General features: G+C 55.1%; 2 protein-coding genes across 27 annotated transcripts in view; both read right to left on the bottom strand.

Annotated features, from left to right (window-relative positions):
* LOC103689966 (MARCKS-related protein-like) overlaps positions 1–14738 on the bottom strand; it is a 980777-nt gene that overhangs the window by 304513 nt on the left and 661526 nt on the right. The window lies entirely within an intron of this gene.
* Positions 702–14444, bottom strand: Dpf1 (double PHD fingers 1). Of its 26 annotated transcripts, none has more exons than NM_001105729.3 (12): positions 10182–10285; positions 8682–8842; positions 8501–8608; positions 6868–6995; positions 6562–6651; positions 5237–5315; positions 4953–5084; positions 4024–4074; positions 3811–3930; positions 2626–2738; positions 2032–2113; positions 702–1882 (listed from the first exon to the last, which is right to left on the bottom strand). In NM_001105729.3, exons 1-12 carry the CDS (start codon positions 10208–10210, stop codon positions 1812–1814), a joined length of 1164 nt encoding a protein of 387 aa, NP_001099199.2. In that variant the 5' UTR covers positions 10211–10285; the 3' UTR covers positions 702–1811. The 26 variants fall into 26 exon arrangements, with proteins under 26 accessions (NP_001099199.2, XP_038944303.1, XP_038944305.1 ...); XM_039088375.2 differs by lacking the exon at positions 10182–10285 and adding an exon at positions 14285–14444 and having other exon boundaries at positions 703–1882; positions 2032–2143; positions 6562–6705; XM_039088377.2 differs by lacking the exon at positions 10182–10285 and adding an exon at positions 14285–14443 and having other exon boundaries at positions 703–1882; positions 6562–6705.

Here is a 14738-nt window from a genome sequence, read left to right as displayed (position 1 = left end):
GTCCACTTCTCCCTCCCCTGGTCTTGCCAGAGCCTGGCTTTTTTTTTTTTTTTTTTTTTCCTTCTTTTAGACTATTATGTCCTGGACTAGTCTTCCACCCCGTCCCAGTCCTCTTCCCTCGGAGTTCCTGGGACTCTCACATTTGCCCATCTCCCCACAAATGAGCTTTGTCCTCTTTTTTTCATTCAGTAAATTTGTGGCCTCAGAATCCTCTTCCTTTCTGACCATTGCCCTGGTACTCCATTCCCACCCCCACCCCACCCTGCCTGTTTCCTTAAATCCCTGTGTTTTGAGACGTCCTCCTGTCCTCCACTTTTAGCCACACCCAGGACAGGGAATCCCAAGTGACAGCCAACCCGGCTGAGGTGCAATCTCCGAACCCTAGCCTGGGAGGGGGCTGCCTTCTGGTCTCTCCAGCCCTCCCTTCCCCCCAAGTCTTCACTCCCACCTCCCTCTTTGAGCTGCCTCCCGCTGCAGCTGCAGCAGCCCGTTGCTATGGCAACCACAGCTGGCTGGGTGGGAGCCCCTCCACCCCATCCCCCTCTTCTCTCCAGCAAGACAGGGAGGAGCTGGGACAAAGCCAGAGGGAGGCATGGTGTAGGGGCAAAGAGGTGGGGGCCAGCCACAGTGGCTTCTACCCCAGTGAGGCCCCTTGACTTCCCATGTTGGTGACACCCCAAGAGAGGTTAGAGATGGAAGCAGTTGTGGGCAGAGGGGTCCGGCCCAGTTTAATACACAGAACAAGTTAATTCACAGCAGAGGCAGGCAATAAAGGAGACTTGGTGGCAAGGGGGGTACTCCTGGGTTGGGGGGCAGACTCCCCCAGACCCTCCACCTCCCCCCACTTGCAGTCTCAATTTCCCTTTTTTAAAACCCGAACAACAAACACACACAACCACGAGAAACGACCACACCTCCTTGCCACCCCCAAAATGGCTAGCGATGGGGGGAAGGAGGCAGCCCAGCCTGGCTGGGTAGGGAAGGAAAGGGTTGAGAAGGGAGAAAGAAAGAAAAAAAAACAAAAACAAAAACAAAAAACAAAAAACAACTGAGTCCATTGCAATCTGTGCTTCTTCTCATTGCAGCGGGCTGGCTGCCTGCCTGCCTGCCTCACCCCACCGGCCTCCCCCAGCTGCAAGCCCCAGGTCTGGCAGGCACCGGGTGGGCGCAGGGCGGGGCTCTCAAAGGAGGGGCAGGAAGAGTTCAAAACCATGGTTCACATCATGCAGTATCCACGGTGGGTACCGGGAGGGGGCAGTGTGTGGGCACCATGCCCACCTGGCCTGGCTGTGAGGAAGGTGTGGTACCCACCTCAGATGGGAGTTGAGACAATTGCAACTCCAGAAATGGGGTGGGGAGGGGCCATTCAGGAAACTGGTAAAGTCAGGTCCCAGCAGACACTCAGTGGCCCCCCACCCAGCCAGGCTTAGAGGAATCTTTGTATATATTAATTTCTTTTTTTTTTTCCTTTTTTTTTTTTCACGTTTTGTCTTTTTCTTTAGAAAAAGGCTTTTTCCGTGCCACTGGCTGGCATCCACTACCCCTCTATGCCCGCCCAGAGGCGGGGTATGGCTTTGAGGGGAGCAGAAGCCTGGTGCCCACTTGTCAAGGAATGAAGATGGGGGACAGGAGGGACCCTGCTGGACCCACCCTCCCTCAGGGTAACATTCCACTTGCAGAGGGAGACCGCCTTGGCCCCTCTCTGGGCTTCACCCTATCCCTTCCACTGGGGACACCAGGCGGGAAAAGTCAGGAGCTCCAAGAGGCCGAGGATAGCACCACCCAAAGGTCCTGGAGAAGCAGAGCCAGGTCTAAGTCAGGGTGATGTAAGCGGAGGCCTTTTCTTTCAAGTGCCGGAGACAGAGGTGGCAACTCCAGCTCCCTGCGGGGGAAGCCAGTGAGACAAAATTAGACTCAAGCCGATGAAGAGCGCCCCCCCCACCTGTCCCCACCCAGAGCACATGGTCTCTGCCACCAAGAAGACAATGTTCCAACCCACCCACCCCGTGTCTCACCCATCTCTTCCCTCACCTTCCGGGGGCTCCGCCATGGGAGGGCTCAGGCAGTACATGTGGTAACCCCGATCGCAGTCGTCACAGAACAGCAGCTGGTCCTGGGGGGTGAGACCCGCCCAGCTGGCACCCTGGGGGCACGGGCACCAGAAACCGGGGTGGGGGGCTGGGGCAGGGGCTGGGTCCCAGGGGCCCTTATGAGAAAACTAACTGGCCTTGTCGCGGCTCACACAGTGTGGTCTGGATTCTGTAGCTACAGAACGCTGAACGATGTTCAACTAGCCAGAGACCAACTTGGGACCAATATATAGGTTCGAATGCTGGCCCTACGACCTTCTGAGCTTGGCGACCTCAGGCGTCATTCTCCCTCTCTGAGCTCAGTATCGTCTCTGTGTAGTGGGAACCAGAGCACCAGCCTCAAGGGAGGCTGGGAGGCATCAAGGGGAAGAATATGACAAAGGAACACTAGGGACGATGGTGACCGTAATGCATGCTAATGCTGGTCACCCAGGGGTTATGAACAAGGAAGGCTTTAGGCTTCACGAGCAAAGGTGGCAGAGCCAGGCCGGAAGGGAAGCTGGGGATGTGCCCGGGAGGTGGGGCGGGCACTCACGTCATTCTCCGAGGTGCCACACAGGCTGCAGGACTTGCATTCGATACACTGCCAGCGGTAGGTCCGCACGGCTGCGGTCATGTTCACCGTGAACTGTAAACACGAGGGATGTCCTGGGGGTTGAGGGGCAGGGAGGCCGTTAGCGGAGTCGTTGTACCTCTGGTGGCTACTGACACGTGGGGAGGTAATGGCTCTATCCTCAGCCCCGACCCAGAGGTCAAGGTGAGCTCTGCAGTGGGACCCTAACCCTGAGACCAACATCCGGAAGCTCGACTGTCGGGCAAGCAGCCGTGTGTTGGCCACCACAGTCTCCTACTCAGCCACCATGACAACCACACTCTGCTCCCCAGAACACCATGGCAACCACATTCCATTACCCACAGTGCTGTGGCAACCACGTTCTACCACCCACAACACCGCGGCCACCACAGTCTGTTAAGTATTGCGCTAGGCAGCCACATTCCAATACCCACAGCAGAGCGTCCAGCCCTCCTGTTAACCACAGCAACGTGGCAGCCGACCTCTGCCAACCAGGATGCTATGGCAACTGAGTTCCACAACAGGGTCCCCACACCTTGCTTCTCTGAAAACCAAAGGCCATCCCGCACCAGGCACCAGCAAACGAACTTCCTCTGACAACACTCGCGGTGTGAATCGGCTCAGCCATTCTCCCACGGCGCGAAGGCACCTGTAGCCACTGCCCACAGCACCCAACGGTTACAACTACATCTCTCAGAGCCAGACGCCAGTAGCCACAGCACTCTGCCCACAGCACATCACAGCCACAGTCCATCATCCACGCTGCTCAAGTGACCAGCCTTACTACCCAGGAGGCCTCCATGGAAAACCACACTGTATTAACCACAGTTCTACAGCACACAATCCTGCTATTCACAGCACCCAGGTGGTGCAATTGCTCCCACACCTCCGTCCCCTACCCACAATGCCTCCCTAGCTTCTCTCTACTCTCCTTGCCGGGAAAGCACAAAGCCAGGGCACCTTGTACTGTTGGTTCCCACTGTGCCAGCAAGCCTGCTCAGTCTGTCACAAACCCCTGCAGCAGAGGCAGCCCCTAGGACAGGCTAGGGACAGCCCCTTACTCGCCTGCCTCCCACTCCCTAAATTCAGATTCTGAGATGTCCTCCTCCCGCCTCCGATCTTCCAGAAATACGTAGTGAGTTTCACCTGATCGCCCGCAGTCCGCACAGGAGATGAGGTCCTCAGGACATCCAGTCTTCTTGGAGCCCCCCAGGCAAAAGTCACAGTAGCCATTGGGGATGACAGTGCCATCTGGTGCTTTCTTGGCTGAAAGACAGCAGGCAGCGGTGGGCACAGGACAGGTGAGGCGTGCCAGTCAAAGACTACTGCAGAAGTCGGGGAGGAGGGAGGTGCCCCTACCTGTGTGTTTCCTCTGTGCCTCGGGGACCCAGGCCAATTCTTTGTAAAACTCTGGGGGTAGGGGGACAGAAAGGGGCTCTTACCATAGGCAAGGTCCCATCTGTCCCCAGCCTCAGCCCCAGGGGCGGACCCTTGGCCCAGGCACTGGGAAGTAGCAAGAAAGCTGGGGGAGGGACAAGGAATGCTCACCAGAACCCTAACTCTTAGGATTCTATTTGGGTATGTTTTCTCTATTTGGGTAAAAGTGTGAGGATAGACATAACCTTAGCAAGAACCCATGGCTGCTGCCACCATCGTGTGTTTGCACCCCCCAGGTAAGCTTGCCTAGGCCAACGCTTAGCCCGCAGTTCTGCAACGCCTAATCAGGAGGACATTGTTATAGCACAGAAGGTTCTGGGTCAGGCCTGTGGATTTGTAGAAGCTGTCTTTGAGGGACAGGTGAGCTAGGCCCCCTCCCCCCATGGTTCAGTTGTCATGGCATGGAACAGCCATGAGTGGGTATCAAGGACCCTGGGGACCTTGCCCCTGGACCCTAGCATAGCAGAGGAGACAAGGGAGGTCTAGGAAGAGAGGGGATCATCTACCACCCCACTCCAGGTTCTAATTGAAACAATAAATCAGACCCAGAAATAAACCCGGGAAGGGAGTGAGTGAAAGAGTGAGAGAGACAGAGAGAGAGAGAGAGAGAGAGAGAGAGAGAGAGAGACAGAGAGAGAGAGAGAGAGAGAGAGAGAGAGAGAGAGGGGGTTGGTTGTCATGGCAACCCTAGAGCCAGCATCCCTATGATTGGTGGGGGAGGGAACCGTGAAGATTTTTTCCAGAAATGTCTAACTGTGCCTCCACCTCCCCAGACACTACCAGTCTCCACCGCCCCCGCCCCACCCCTCGCACCTCACCCACCAGCCTTGACCCTCCAACTCACAACTCACGTTTATGGTTGTTTTTCCGGTGGAAAGGCAGGGCGTGGCGCTCAGTGTGCTCCTCCCCCTCCTCCTCAGCCAGGTGGGTGTGGGTGTAGTGGTAGCTAAGCCCTGGCCGGTTCTTATACCTCTTCCCACAGACTGGAGGGGAAGTGAGCAGGTGGTTGTCAGACTCCAGGGCCACCTCCTCCACCCCGGGTCTCCAGGATCACACCCCCCTGCTCTGCCAAGGGCCAAAAGGGAGAGTCCCTGGGTCCCACACCCCCTCTCTCTTTCCCCTCGGCAGAACTCACTATCACAGACGTACGGCTTGTCTCGGTCCTCCAAGGATGCGTTGTCCTGGCGTTTCCGGAGACCTCCAATGCCATACGCCTGTAGGGAGGAGGGTTAGGAGTAAGGAAGCCAGGAAACCAGGGAAAGGCTCATCATTCCTGGGGCTTTTGAGTTTGTCCTTGTCGTTGCTGTCGTTGCTTTAGACAGAGTCTCATGGTGTAGCCCTGCCTGACCTGGAATTCACTCTGTCGATCAGACTGGCCTTAAACATGCAGTGATCCTCCTGCCTCTGGGTTACGGGTATGTGCTACCATGCCTTAGTGGGTTTCTTCATTTAGACTTGAAAATTCAAACTGAAGAAAAAAGTTAAAATTTTCTTAGTACTAGGGGTGTGGCTCAGTGACAGAGCAGGTGTCATGGGAGTATGAGACTCTGGGTGCCATCGCAGAGCCACACAGCAATAATGAAGTCTCCCCATTAAAACCAGGCACATTTTCTAGCTGTGAGCCTTTGAACTTCTCGCAGTACACCTATTAGATAGTTCTTTTTGGTGTTGTTTTGAGACAGAGTCTCTCCACACAGTCCTTGCTGTCCGAGAACTCGCTATACAGATCAGGTTGGCCTTGAACTCACAGAGGTCCTCTTGCCTCAGCCTCTCCAGTGTTGGAATTAAAGGTGTGTTCTAACACTTTTTTACTGCTCATAATGGAGGGTGTGTGTGTATGTGTGTATGTGTGTGTTGTGTGTGTGTATGTTTGATTGTGTGCATGTAGTAAATGTGTATTTGCATATGTGTCTGTATATGTGGTGTATATGCATGGTATATGTGTGTATATGTTCGTATATGCAGGTGCACTTGTGTGTGTGGTGTGCATGTATATGTGTGTTTATGTGTGTATGTGGAGTGTATATTTGTCCATGTGTTTGTATGTGTGTATATCCACATGTGGTTATGCATACGTGTTTGTACGTGTTCGTATGTGTGCATACATGTTTGTGTGTGTGTTTGTGTGTGTGTTGCTGTTGTTGTCTGGGTGGCTGGTTTGGTTTAGGATTTTTTTTTTCTTTTTGCACATGGTCTCTTTATGGAGTTCAGAATAGCCTGGGATTCACTTCTCCCAAACTTGGAGCAATTCTCCTGCCTCAGCCTCCCAGGTACTGGGATTACAAGTGTGGGCTGCCACACCCAGGTCTGCAAGACAGTTCTGATCCACAAGCTCCAATTTTGAAATTGTTATAATCCACTGAGTTTCCATTTCCTCACCCATAAGAATGGGTGCAAAACCCTCTACTCCTTCACATAGCTCTGGGGAGGAGGTGGGAGGGAGAAGCTTCTGGAAGATACCTTTCCTTTGGCCCTGTTCTTCCTCCTGGGAATGTCTTCCTCCAAGTCTTCTACCTCGAGATCATGCGGAAACTCCAGCAACTGCTGTTTCTGGGCCCAGTAGAAGGGAGATTGGGGGGTCAAGAAGGTGGGGGCACTGATGTGCTGCAGGTGGGGTGGGAGAGCAAGTCAGGGAGCCTTCTACAAGCAGAGGTGTTCTGGGAGAATGGGGCTGTAGGGTCCCCAAAGGCCCTGTGGAGCCGGGCATCTCAGAGCAGGAAGGCATAGTGGTGACAGCGCACCTGCAGCCAGGGAGGGGGCTCCTACCTGACAGTCCATAATGGTCTCCTCCTCCTTCAACTCCACTTTCTTCTCTCCAGTCTCAGCGCACAGCAGAGCCTCAAGGACTGGCCCTTCCGGGAGGCCACCCTCCTTCTTCAGAGGTGCCTCACAATCTGGGGACAGTCCACAGGGAAAGGGGTATCAGTTGAAGAGGCTGTGGTCAAAGTGCCCAGGTTGCAGGCAGGTGGGGGTGGGAGCGTGGTCCTTGTAGCAGGGGCAGCCTCTCCCACGCTCAACCAACAATGGACATAAGGATTCAACTCGGGCCCTGGAAAGAATGCCCATACCCTGGGGAGACACAGCCATGCCCTCAGCTCTACTAGATAAAGAAGACAGGGCGAGACCCGCATACACCAGAAACCCTCAGGAACAATAGCAGACCCTCATAAACACCTGCACAGTGAAAAGGCGCCTAGACCCTCAGATACACCCAAAGAAAGTTAGAAAGACATTTGAATAGGATACATACAGACACATATGCGGGACATGCAGATAGATGGCCAGCCACACGAAGGAACACAGCCAACCTTTGAGTACAGCTGGACACACAGAAGAGATACGATTAAGTCCTTGGATACAGAGATACTCAGGAAGAGACAGGCAGAGCCTCAGAGAAATCTGGGCCTTCGTTAATTAGGAAGACACAGGCAGGCCACGTGATACACCTGGACACTCAGAGACAACCCCAAGGAGAAGCACTCAAATGTGGTCACACACTTGCACAGAGAAACACAGTCTGACATACACCGGAAATCACAGCCAGTCAGCACTTCCAGTACTCCTGATACAAGCAAACCTTCACACACACATTTGGACAGAGGACGAGACCAATGTCTGCCTTTCCAGAACACACTGGAAAACTCCAGAAGAAACACCTAACCCAGAAAGGCTCTCACAGACACTACCCTAACAGGATGCGCTGACAGAATCACATAGAGCCCAGAAAAAGCTAGGTACGCACAGACCTACCACCCACACACAATCAAATACACACTTTCTGATACATATTCTCTCTTGGAAACACCTAGAAAGGAACAGGCATTCTAAAACACTCAAGCAGTGAATACAACTAGACACCCTTAACTCAGTGGCTCTCAACCTTCCTAAAAGTGTGACCCTAAATTTAATACAGTTCCCCATGTTGTGGTCACCCCCAGCCATAAGATGATTTCGTTGCTACTTTGTAACAGTAATTTTGCTACAGATACAAATCGTGAATGTAAATAGGTTATGCGGGGTCTTGACCCACAGCTGGAGAACTGTGGCTAACTCTTAACACATACACGGTGAGACAGCCCTCAAGCACCCACAGAAAGAAACACTGCCAGACACGGGTGTGTCCCAGCTCACTCAGAAACACGTACAGTCAGACTTGATACATCTAGACATGGATAACACCGCGTCCTCCATACACCTGCTCGTCCTGACCCACATAGCAGGTACAGCTGGCAGCTCAGGAACTCAAAGAAAGTAACTCAAGACATCCAGGGACAGATACCCTGCTGTGAAGACACTCAAGATAATAAAGACGAAGTTCAGACAGTTCAGACGGGCAGCAGGGGGGGTTGAAGGCCTTGACTGGGGCCACAGCAAGCGCAGGGGACACAGCTCCACCCACCGATCTTGTACTCGCAGGGCCGGAGCCTGGGGTCCTCCAGGATGTTGAGTCTCCGTTTCTTCCTCCAACAGCGGGCGGGGTAAGTGTAGATCTGTCCTGGGGCCAAACCTAGAGGAGAGAGGCTGTGAGAGTGAGGTCCCTGGACGCAGGCCCCGCCCCGCCCCAGCCTCGCGGCGGGTACCAGGCCCGCGGTGGGTCTTCTCCATCCAGATGTAGCAGTTGTTCTGAGCCACGCCGGTCTGAGAGTCGAGGAAGGGCAGGCGCAGGCTGCGCTCGGCACACAGGCGCGCGTTGTAGCTGCGGCAGTGCTCGATGGCCTCCCGGTAGAAGTCCTCGCCAAGGCTGCGGGGGCGGGCGAGCAGTGGGCGGGCGGCTGTCAGCAAGGGCTGGTGCGAGGAGGCCCAGCACCCTCCCCCGCGGCCCGTTCCCGCTGGTCCTCAAAGGGCAAGCCGACCAGGTCCACCTTCACCTCCCCCATCTCCTCCCACCCCTCAGGATCCGGGGGCGGGGCAGGGTGCAGGCAGGGAAGCAGTTACCTAAAACTTGATTATGTCTCGGGTTAAGAAGTATTCACAGACAATATAGAAACAGACCAAAACACACCGGGACCCGTCCACACATGTAGCCAAACATCCAATACAAACAAATCGCACATGGCCACACGGGATTCACACACAAAGAGAAACATATCCCAATATTCACAAAGGAGTAGCAAACAAATTCTCTCTGTCGCACAGCCGCACATCTCTTGCAGAACACAAATATTCCAAATTTTAAAAGAATATCCATAGAACTACCTATGAATGCCATGTATCCAGAGACCCCAGATGTGTCCAGAGGAAGATTATCCACAAAGCCCCACAACATGGAAACACACCACACAACACTCATCCCAACAGTCACACGTTGTCAAAAGATAGGGACCCTAGAATCATTTACATATGCGCTTACATATTCATCCAGAGACACTTCAGCCAAACACACAATACAAAGACATCACAGAGATTTATACAGGTACACATACACACATTCACACCCTCCGGGGAAAAACAAACCCAAATTTAAAATACATTCACAAACACAGGTACACCCCTTGGAAACAGAGGGACAGTCCGGTCTGCCTCTGTTCGTGCAAATATTTAGACCTATCCCTACAGCTCCCTATCCAGAGACACGGAACATAAATGGTGCAGTTTCACCAGACATGTGCACACACTTAGAGACCCAAATACTCAGATAGGTAGTGCAGAATAAAAGAAATCCTATACATACCCACACATTCAGCTACAAAACAAAAAGCAATGTATAAGTCTCACAACACACTCCACACCCCAAGACAAAGGTAGCGTGGGTTCGACTCGAGTGTACCCAGGCCCCATCTTCTCTAAATCATTTACCCTCTCTCAAACCCTAGCATCCCTGGGAGGGGACATGACCCCTTTCCCCTAAAAATCCTTGGAGACCCCTCCCCCACGCCCTCCACCCGTCCAGGAGCAACGCGTCGTACACCATTCTTGCCAGACACCCACAGTCACATACACTCGCACCCCCGCACGCGGTGACAGCCCCCTGACACCCCACCAGCCCCACCCCCAGCGGCCGCACACATACACACACACGCACTCGCAGCCACACAGACTCGCCCGCGCTGACTCCCCCGCCTCGCGCACGCCCGCACCACCTCAGGGGGCTGGGGATGACCGTGGCCATCTTGCTCCCCGGGTCCTGCCCCCAGCAGGTCCCTGCCGGGTCGGTCCTCCCAGCGGTCGGGCGGGCGCTGAGGCCGCCCATCCATTCATTCCCGGGGGGCGGGAGCACGAGGATCTCAACCAATCAGGTTGGCAGGGCGGGCCGCCCAGGCCATGCTGGGAGTGGTAGTCCCTAGCGGGTCCTCCGACCCAGAGGGATGGAGGATCACGCAGTGGTTCACACACGCTCACTCACATGCACTCCCAGCCCCACGTGCACAGACGCATGCACGCACACACGCGCACATGGCCGCTTACACACAGTCACACTACACTCGCAGACTTCCATTCACCCCACCTTCACGCACACCCAGCCACAGGCGCGGGGACCTCGCAGGTGCCCACCCGGCGGTGTCACCGGCGCGCCAGACGCCACCTGGCACTCCAAACTCTAGAGAATCCATCGTGACTGAGAGATAACTCTCGCGGCCACCTCACTACAGAACTGCCGTCATTCTTCTTGGGTTCAAATCCTCGCCGATAGGACTTCAGGCGCATTACTTAAGCTTTCTGGGCCTGTCTCGACGGACTGAAGATTACAGTAGTAACAGGGTAAGTGGCTGTTTTAAGGACAGCATCTTGCTGTTCAACCCAAGCTGGTCAATTCTGCTGCCTCTGTCTCTCCAAGTGCTGGAATTAGTGTGTGACTCCACACCACCAAGTGCTGGAATTAATCTCTGGCAGGTACTAATAAATTCACTTATTCCACAGAGAAGATATCTACAAAGAGGATCTGATATGTACCAAGACATAAAGTGGTAACATTGTTTTTTTTTTGTTTGTTTTTTTTTTTTTTTTTGGTTCTTTTTTTTCGGAGCTGGGGACCGAACCCAGGGCCTTGTGCTTCCTAGGTAAGCGCTCTACCACTGAGCTAAATCCCCAGCCCCGGTAACATTGTTATTAGGAAGAATTAGTAGCCTGCCTTAGTAGGTGTTCAACAAATATTTGTTGAGTGAATACTTAACACCTACTGTGCACCTAACACTCACTCCACGCTAAACCTTTACTAGTCTCATTTTCCAGAGGAGGACTTTGAGATCCTGAGGAAACCTTACCTGTTCGCAGCTCCTGACTGTTGTCTGGATGTAGGATTCGTGCGCCTGTCATCCATCCCTACAGGAGCCTCGTCTTCTTTTCTCTCCTACCATCACCCACAGTAAGAGATCCCCAGAGAATGAGCTGACCTACTGAGTCTCACACCACACACACACACACACACACACACACACACCACTCACTCACTCAGCCCCACCCTCTGGGGAATAACTTAGCATTCTGATTAGAGTGGCTGCATAAATTAGCATATCAAGTGTTAATACAAAACCACTCTTGTCCAGCAGGGGGCGGTCCACCCATCCTCACAAGTCTCAAGATCTCCCCGCACTTCAAACACACAATACATCTCAAGACTTAGCTCCTTTTTACAAATGTCCCCATCCGCCCACCCATATCAAATCATCCAAGGCCTTGACCCATCCGTTCCCCGGCACTGGTATGGTGTCTAATTTATGTCCTACCCAGGAATAAATGGCACCCCTGACTTTGTATCATCTCCAGACCATGCCACCATATGCCCAGTTTCCAGGCCCAGTGTTCAGCTAGGAGGGTCCTTGTAACAGTCCTCTACCACCCTCCAGATCCTCACCACACCAACTGGCTCCACGGTTCTACCTCGGTCCTGCCCTTACTTACACTCCTTCTCCAGCTCAGGTCACCTCTGACACCCAGGCGACCACCAGGAAAGGGCCTGGCTCCCTTTGCTTGCCCATCACCATCACAGACCCTTCTGCACACACTCTCCTCAGAACCTGGCCCTCCCAGTCCTCTCAGTTGCCCAGGCAACTCTCCTGTCCCCAGCCCAGTGCCCTGTGTGATAATACTAACTAGTCACTATTCACATCAATCCTTTGAGTCAGGCTCTGTGCAAAGTGCTGGACAAAGATGGACCTTTTAGTGAGATCCAGTGGCTCAGGTATGTCACCCTAGCATGGGATGGTAGCCGGTGCCTAGAGAGTTTTTAAGGCTCTGTCTTGAAAACAAAACTAACAAGCAAAAACCCACAAGACTCAAGGACCAGGCTCGCTGGCACACACTTGTTAATCCCAGCACCTCGAAAGTGTCAACGGGAAGTCAGGTACTCCGGGCCAGCTTCATTGATTTAGTGACTTAGGTGGCTTGAGTATCAAAGATCATGTCCATAACACAACAGCCTCCACGGGCCTGGCTGCTGCCCCCACGAGGTAATGCAAACAGCTATTCTGCCCAACCCACACTGTAACACTGAGGCCCAGAGTGGGCTTCAAAGCCAAGTGTGAATTCAGACAGAAGGAACTAAAGCCAGTGCCAATGGACTCTTCTTCCCAAGGGGATTTGGCTCTAGCCCTGGCTGGCCCGGAGCTCATGGGTAGACCAGACCCGCAGAAATTCTCCTGCATCTGCGATTAAAGGCGTGGGACACTACTACGACCTGTGGCTCCCGCACCATTGAGGAGCAAGTTGTGTCCCCACTTCCAGCCCAATAGACAGACCCTTTGAAAGATAACCTGAAGAGATTGGCTGCCCCCTCTACTCCTGCAGAGAGCATATCAAACGCACACTTCCTCCAACGTGTCTGCAGACCCACCGACCCAGATTGAAACTCCAATCTTCAGTGATTTCAGGGTGTCCCTCAAAAAGGCAACCTCGGTGTGTGTGTGTGGCTTCGAATGAGAGGCAAGCGGAGCACCTTACCACTACTCTCCCCTTCACACTGACCCAGGCACCAGACAGTTCCTCTAGCTCCACTGTAAATCCCGGCCCCCTAACTCTCACCGCCCTCCCCCCGCCCCCAGAAACCAGAAGCGACCGGGGAGGGGCTTGGGTCCAAACAACTGTTCTTTGGGTGGACGGGGGTGGGGGATGCACACCCCCAGTCATCCCAAAGCTCCAGGCTCAAGGTCAAGTCCGTGAGTGCAGGGGGTGGGGAAAGGGGGAAGTAGCCCCGGCCCCTTTGTGCGGCGCTGCGGGCGCTCGCCCTCCGCCTCCTCTGCCGGGCCCGGAGCGGGGGAGGGGAGTGCCGCTCTCCTGCAGGGAGAGAGGGCGGGAGCGGCCACGCTCCTGTCACTCGGAGCCGGCTGTCACCGCCTGGGAAAGGGGGTGGGAGGGAAAGAGAGCGTTGGGACCCGGGAGTCCGGGATCCCGAGGAAGGAAGGAGGGAGATATAAAGAGGTGAAGCTGGCATCCGATGGCAAAAAAGCGAGGAGGGACGGGGAGGGGCTAGCCTCAGACCCAGGCGGCCGGGTGTCCAGTCACCCGGCCCAGCAGGCAGCCAGCACTCAGAGAGTATAGCACAGACCGAAAGGGAGGGAATTCCCGGAGAGGGAGGGCGCTCCCAGCACCAGCTCCCGAGGCACCGGTCCCCAAAGGGATGGGAGGTGCTCGCATTAGATGGGTATGGGCGGGGAGAAGGAGGAATGCCGCGGTCCGAGCCGACCGAGACATCAAGACTTCTAGGTCTGGGAGACCCGGGAGCAAAGAGAGGAGACAGTAAGGACTCAAATGGGGATGGCCTTAGATCCCACTCTGCAGCCACGGGGTTCCTGGAGAAAGACCCGACAAGAGGATGGTGCTTTGATGAGGGGGAATGGGGTGAGATGCGTGAGGCTCCTGGCCGGTACTTAAAGGTTGATACCTCCCACCCACCCGGGGAAGTCGGGCACCCCAAAGACTCCGAGGAGCAGAGATGGAGTAGGCGAGTGAAGCCCCTACCCCCACTCTGGGTGGGGACACGGCCTCCACCACCCCCTAGCCCCCGGCACATTCCTTCACTGACAGCGACAAAGAAGAGGTGCCCCCGCGATCCAGAAGGGCTCCGGTATCTAACCCCAGAGGCGATAGGGGATGAAGGGTCAGCAGGGGAGTGGGTGTGCAAGGGGATCCCCAAGTACCATTTATACCATCCACGCGCTGCGTCCCCCACCCCGGCCCCGGAGAGTGCGGGGGGGGGGGGGACAGGCTCCTGAGGGAGGGGGTCCAGACTTAGGGAAGGGACACTCACGACTTGAGCGGGTTCTGAATGGCGGTGGCCATGGCCCGCTCCGCTGGGCCGCCTCCGGCCCGGGGCGCCGCTGCCGCTGCCGCTGCGCGCGGGCCCAGCCCGGCCTGCGACGCCCGCTCTGCCGCCCAGCGCGCTACGATTTCATTCATTCTTGGGGCTGCGGCGCGAGCGAAGCGGGGCGGGCTGGGGGCGTGGCCCAGCCAATCCCCGCGCCTCCCGGCGCACGACGGGACCTGGAGTCTAGGGGCGCGCGGCGGCGCCCGAGGGCGCCCCTGCGGGGACTACACGTCCCAGGGGCCGTTGGGAGTATGGCGCACCCATTGGTTGCTGGGGATACAGGGCGGGGCTGAGCATCCCAATGTAGCATCCTTCCCACTCTGAGGATGTCTAGGTCCCAGCTGGGGCTTCTTCCACCATCTAGTCCCATACCACCACCACCACCACCATCACCACC

The sequence above is a fragment of the Rattus norvegicus genome, chromosome 1 (assembly GCF_036323735.1).
Source record: "Rattus norvegicus strain BN/NHsdMcwi chromosome 1, GRCr8, whole genome shotgun sequence".
Taxonomy (NCBI): Eukaryota; Metazoa; Chordata; class Mammalia; order Rodentia; family Muridae; genus Rattus; species Rattus norvegicus.
Note: the sequence above shows the minus strand (reverse complement) of the source record. Positions and strands in the feature narration are given on the sequence as shown.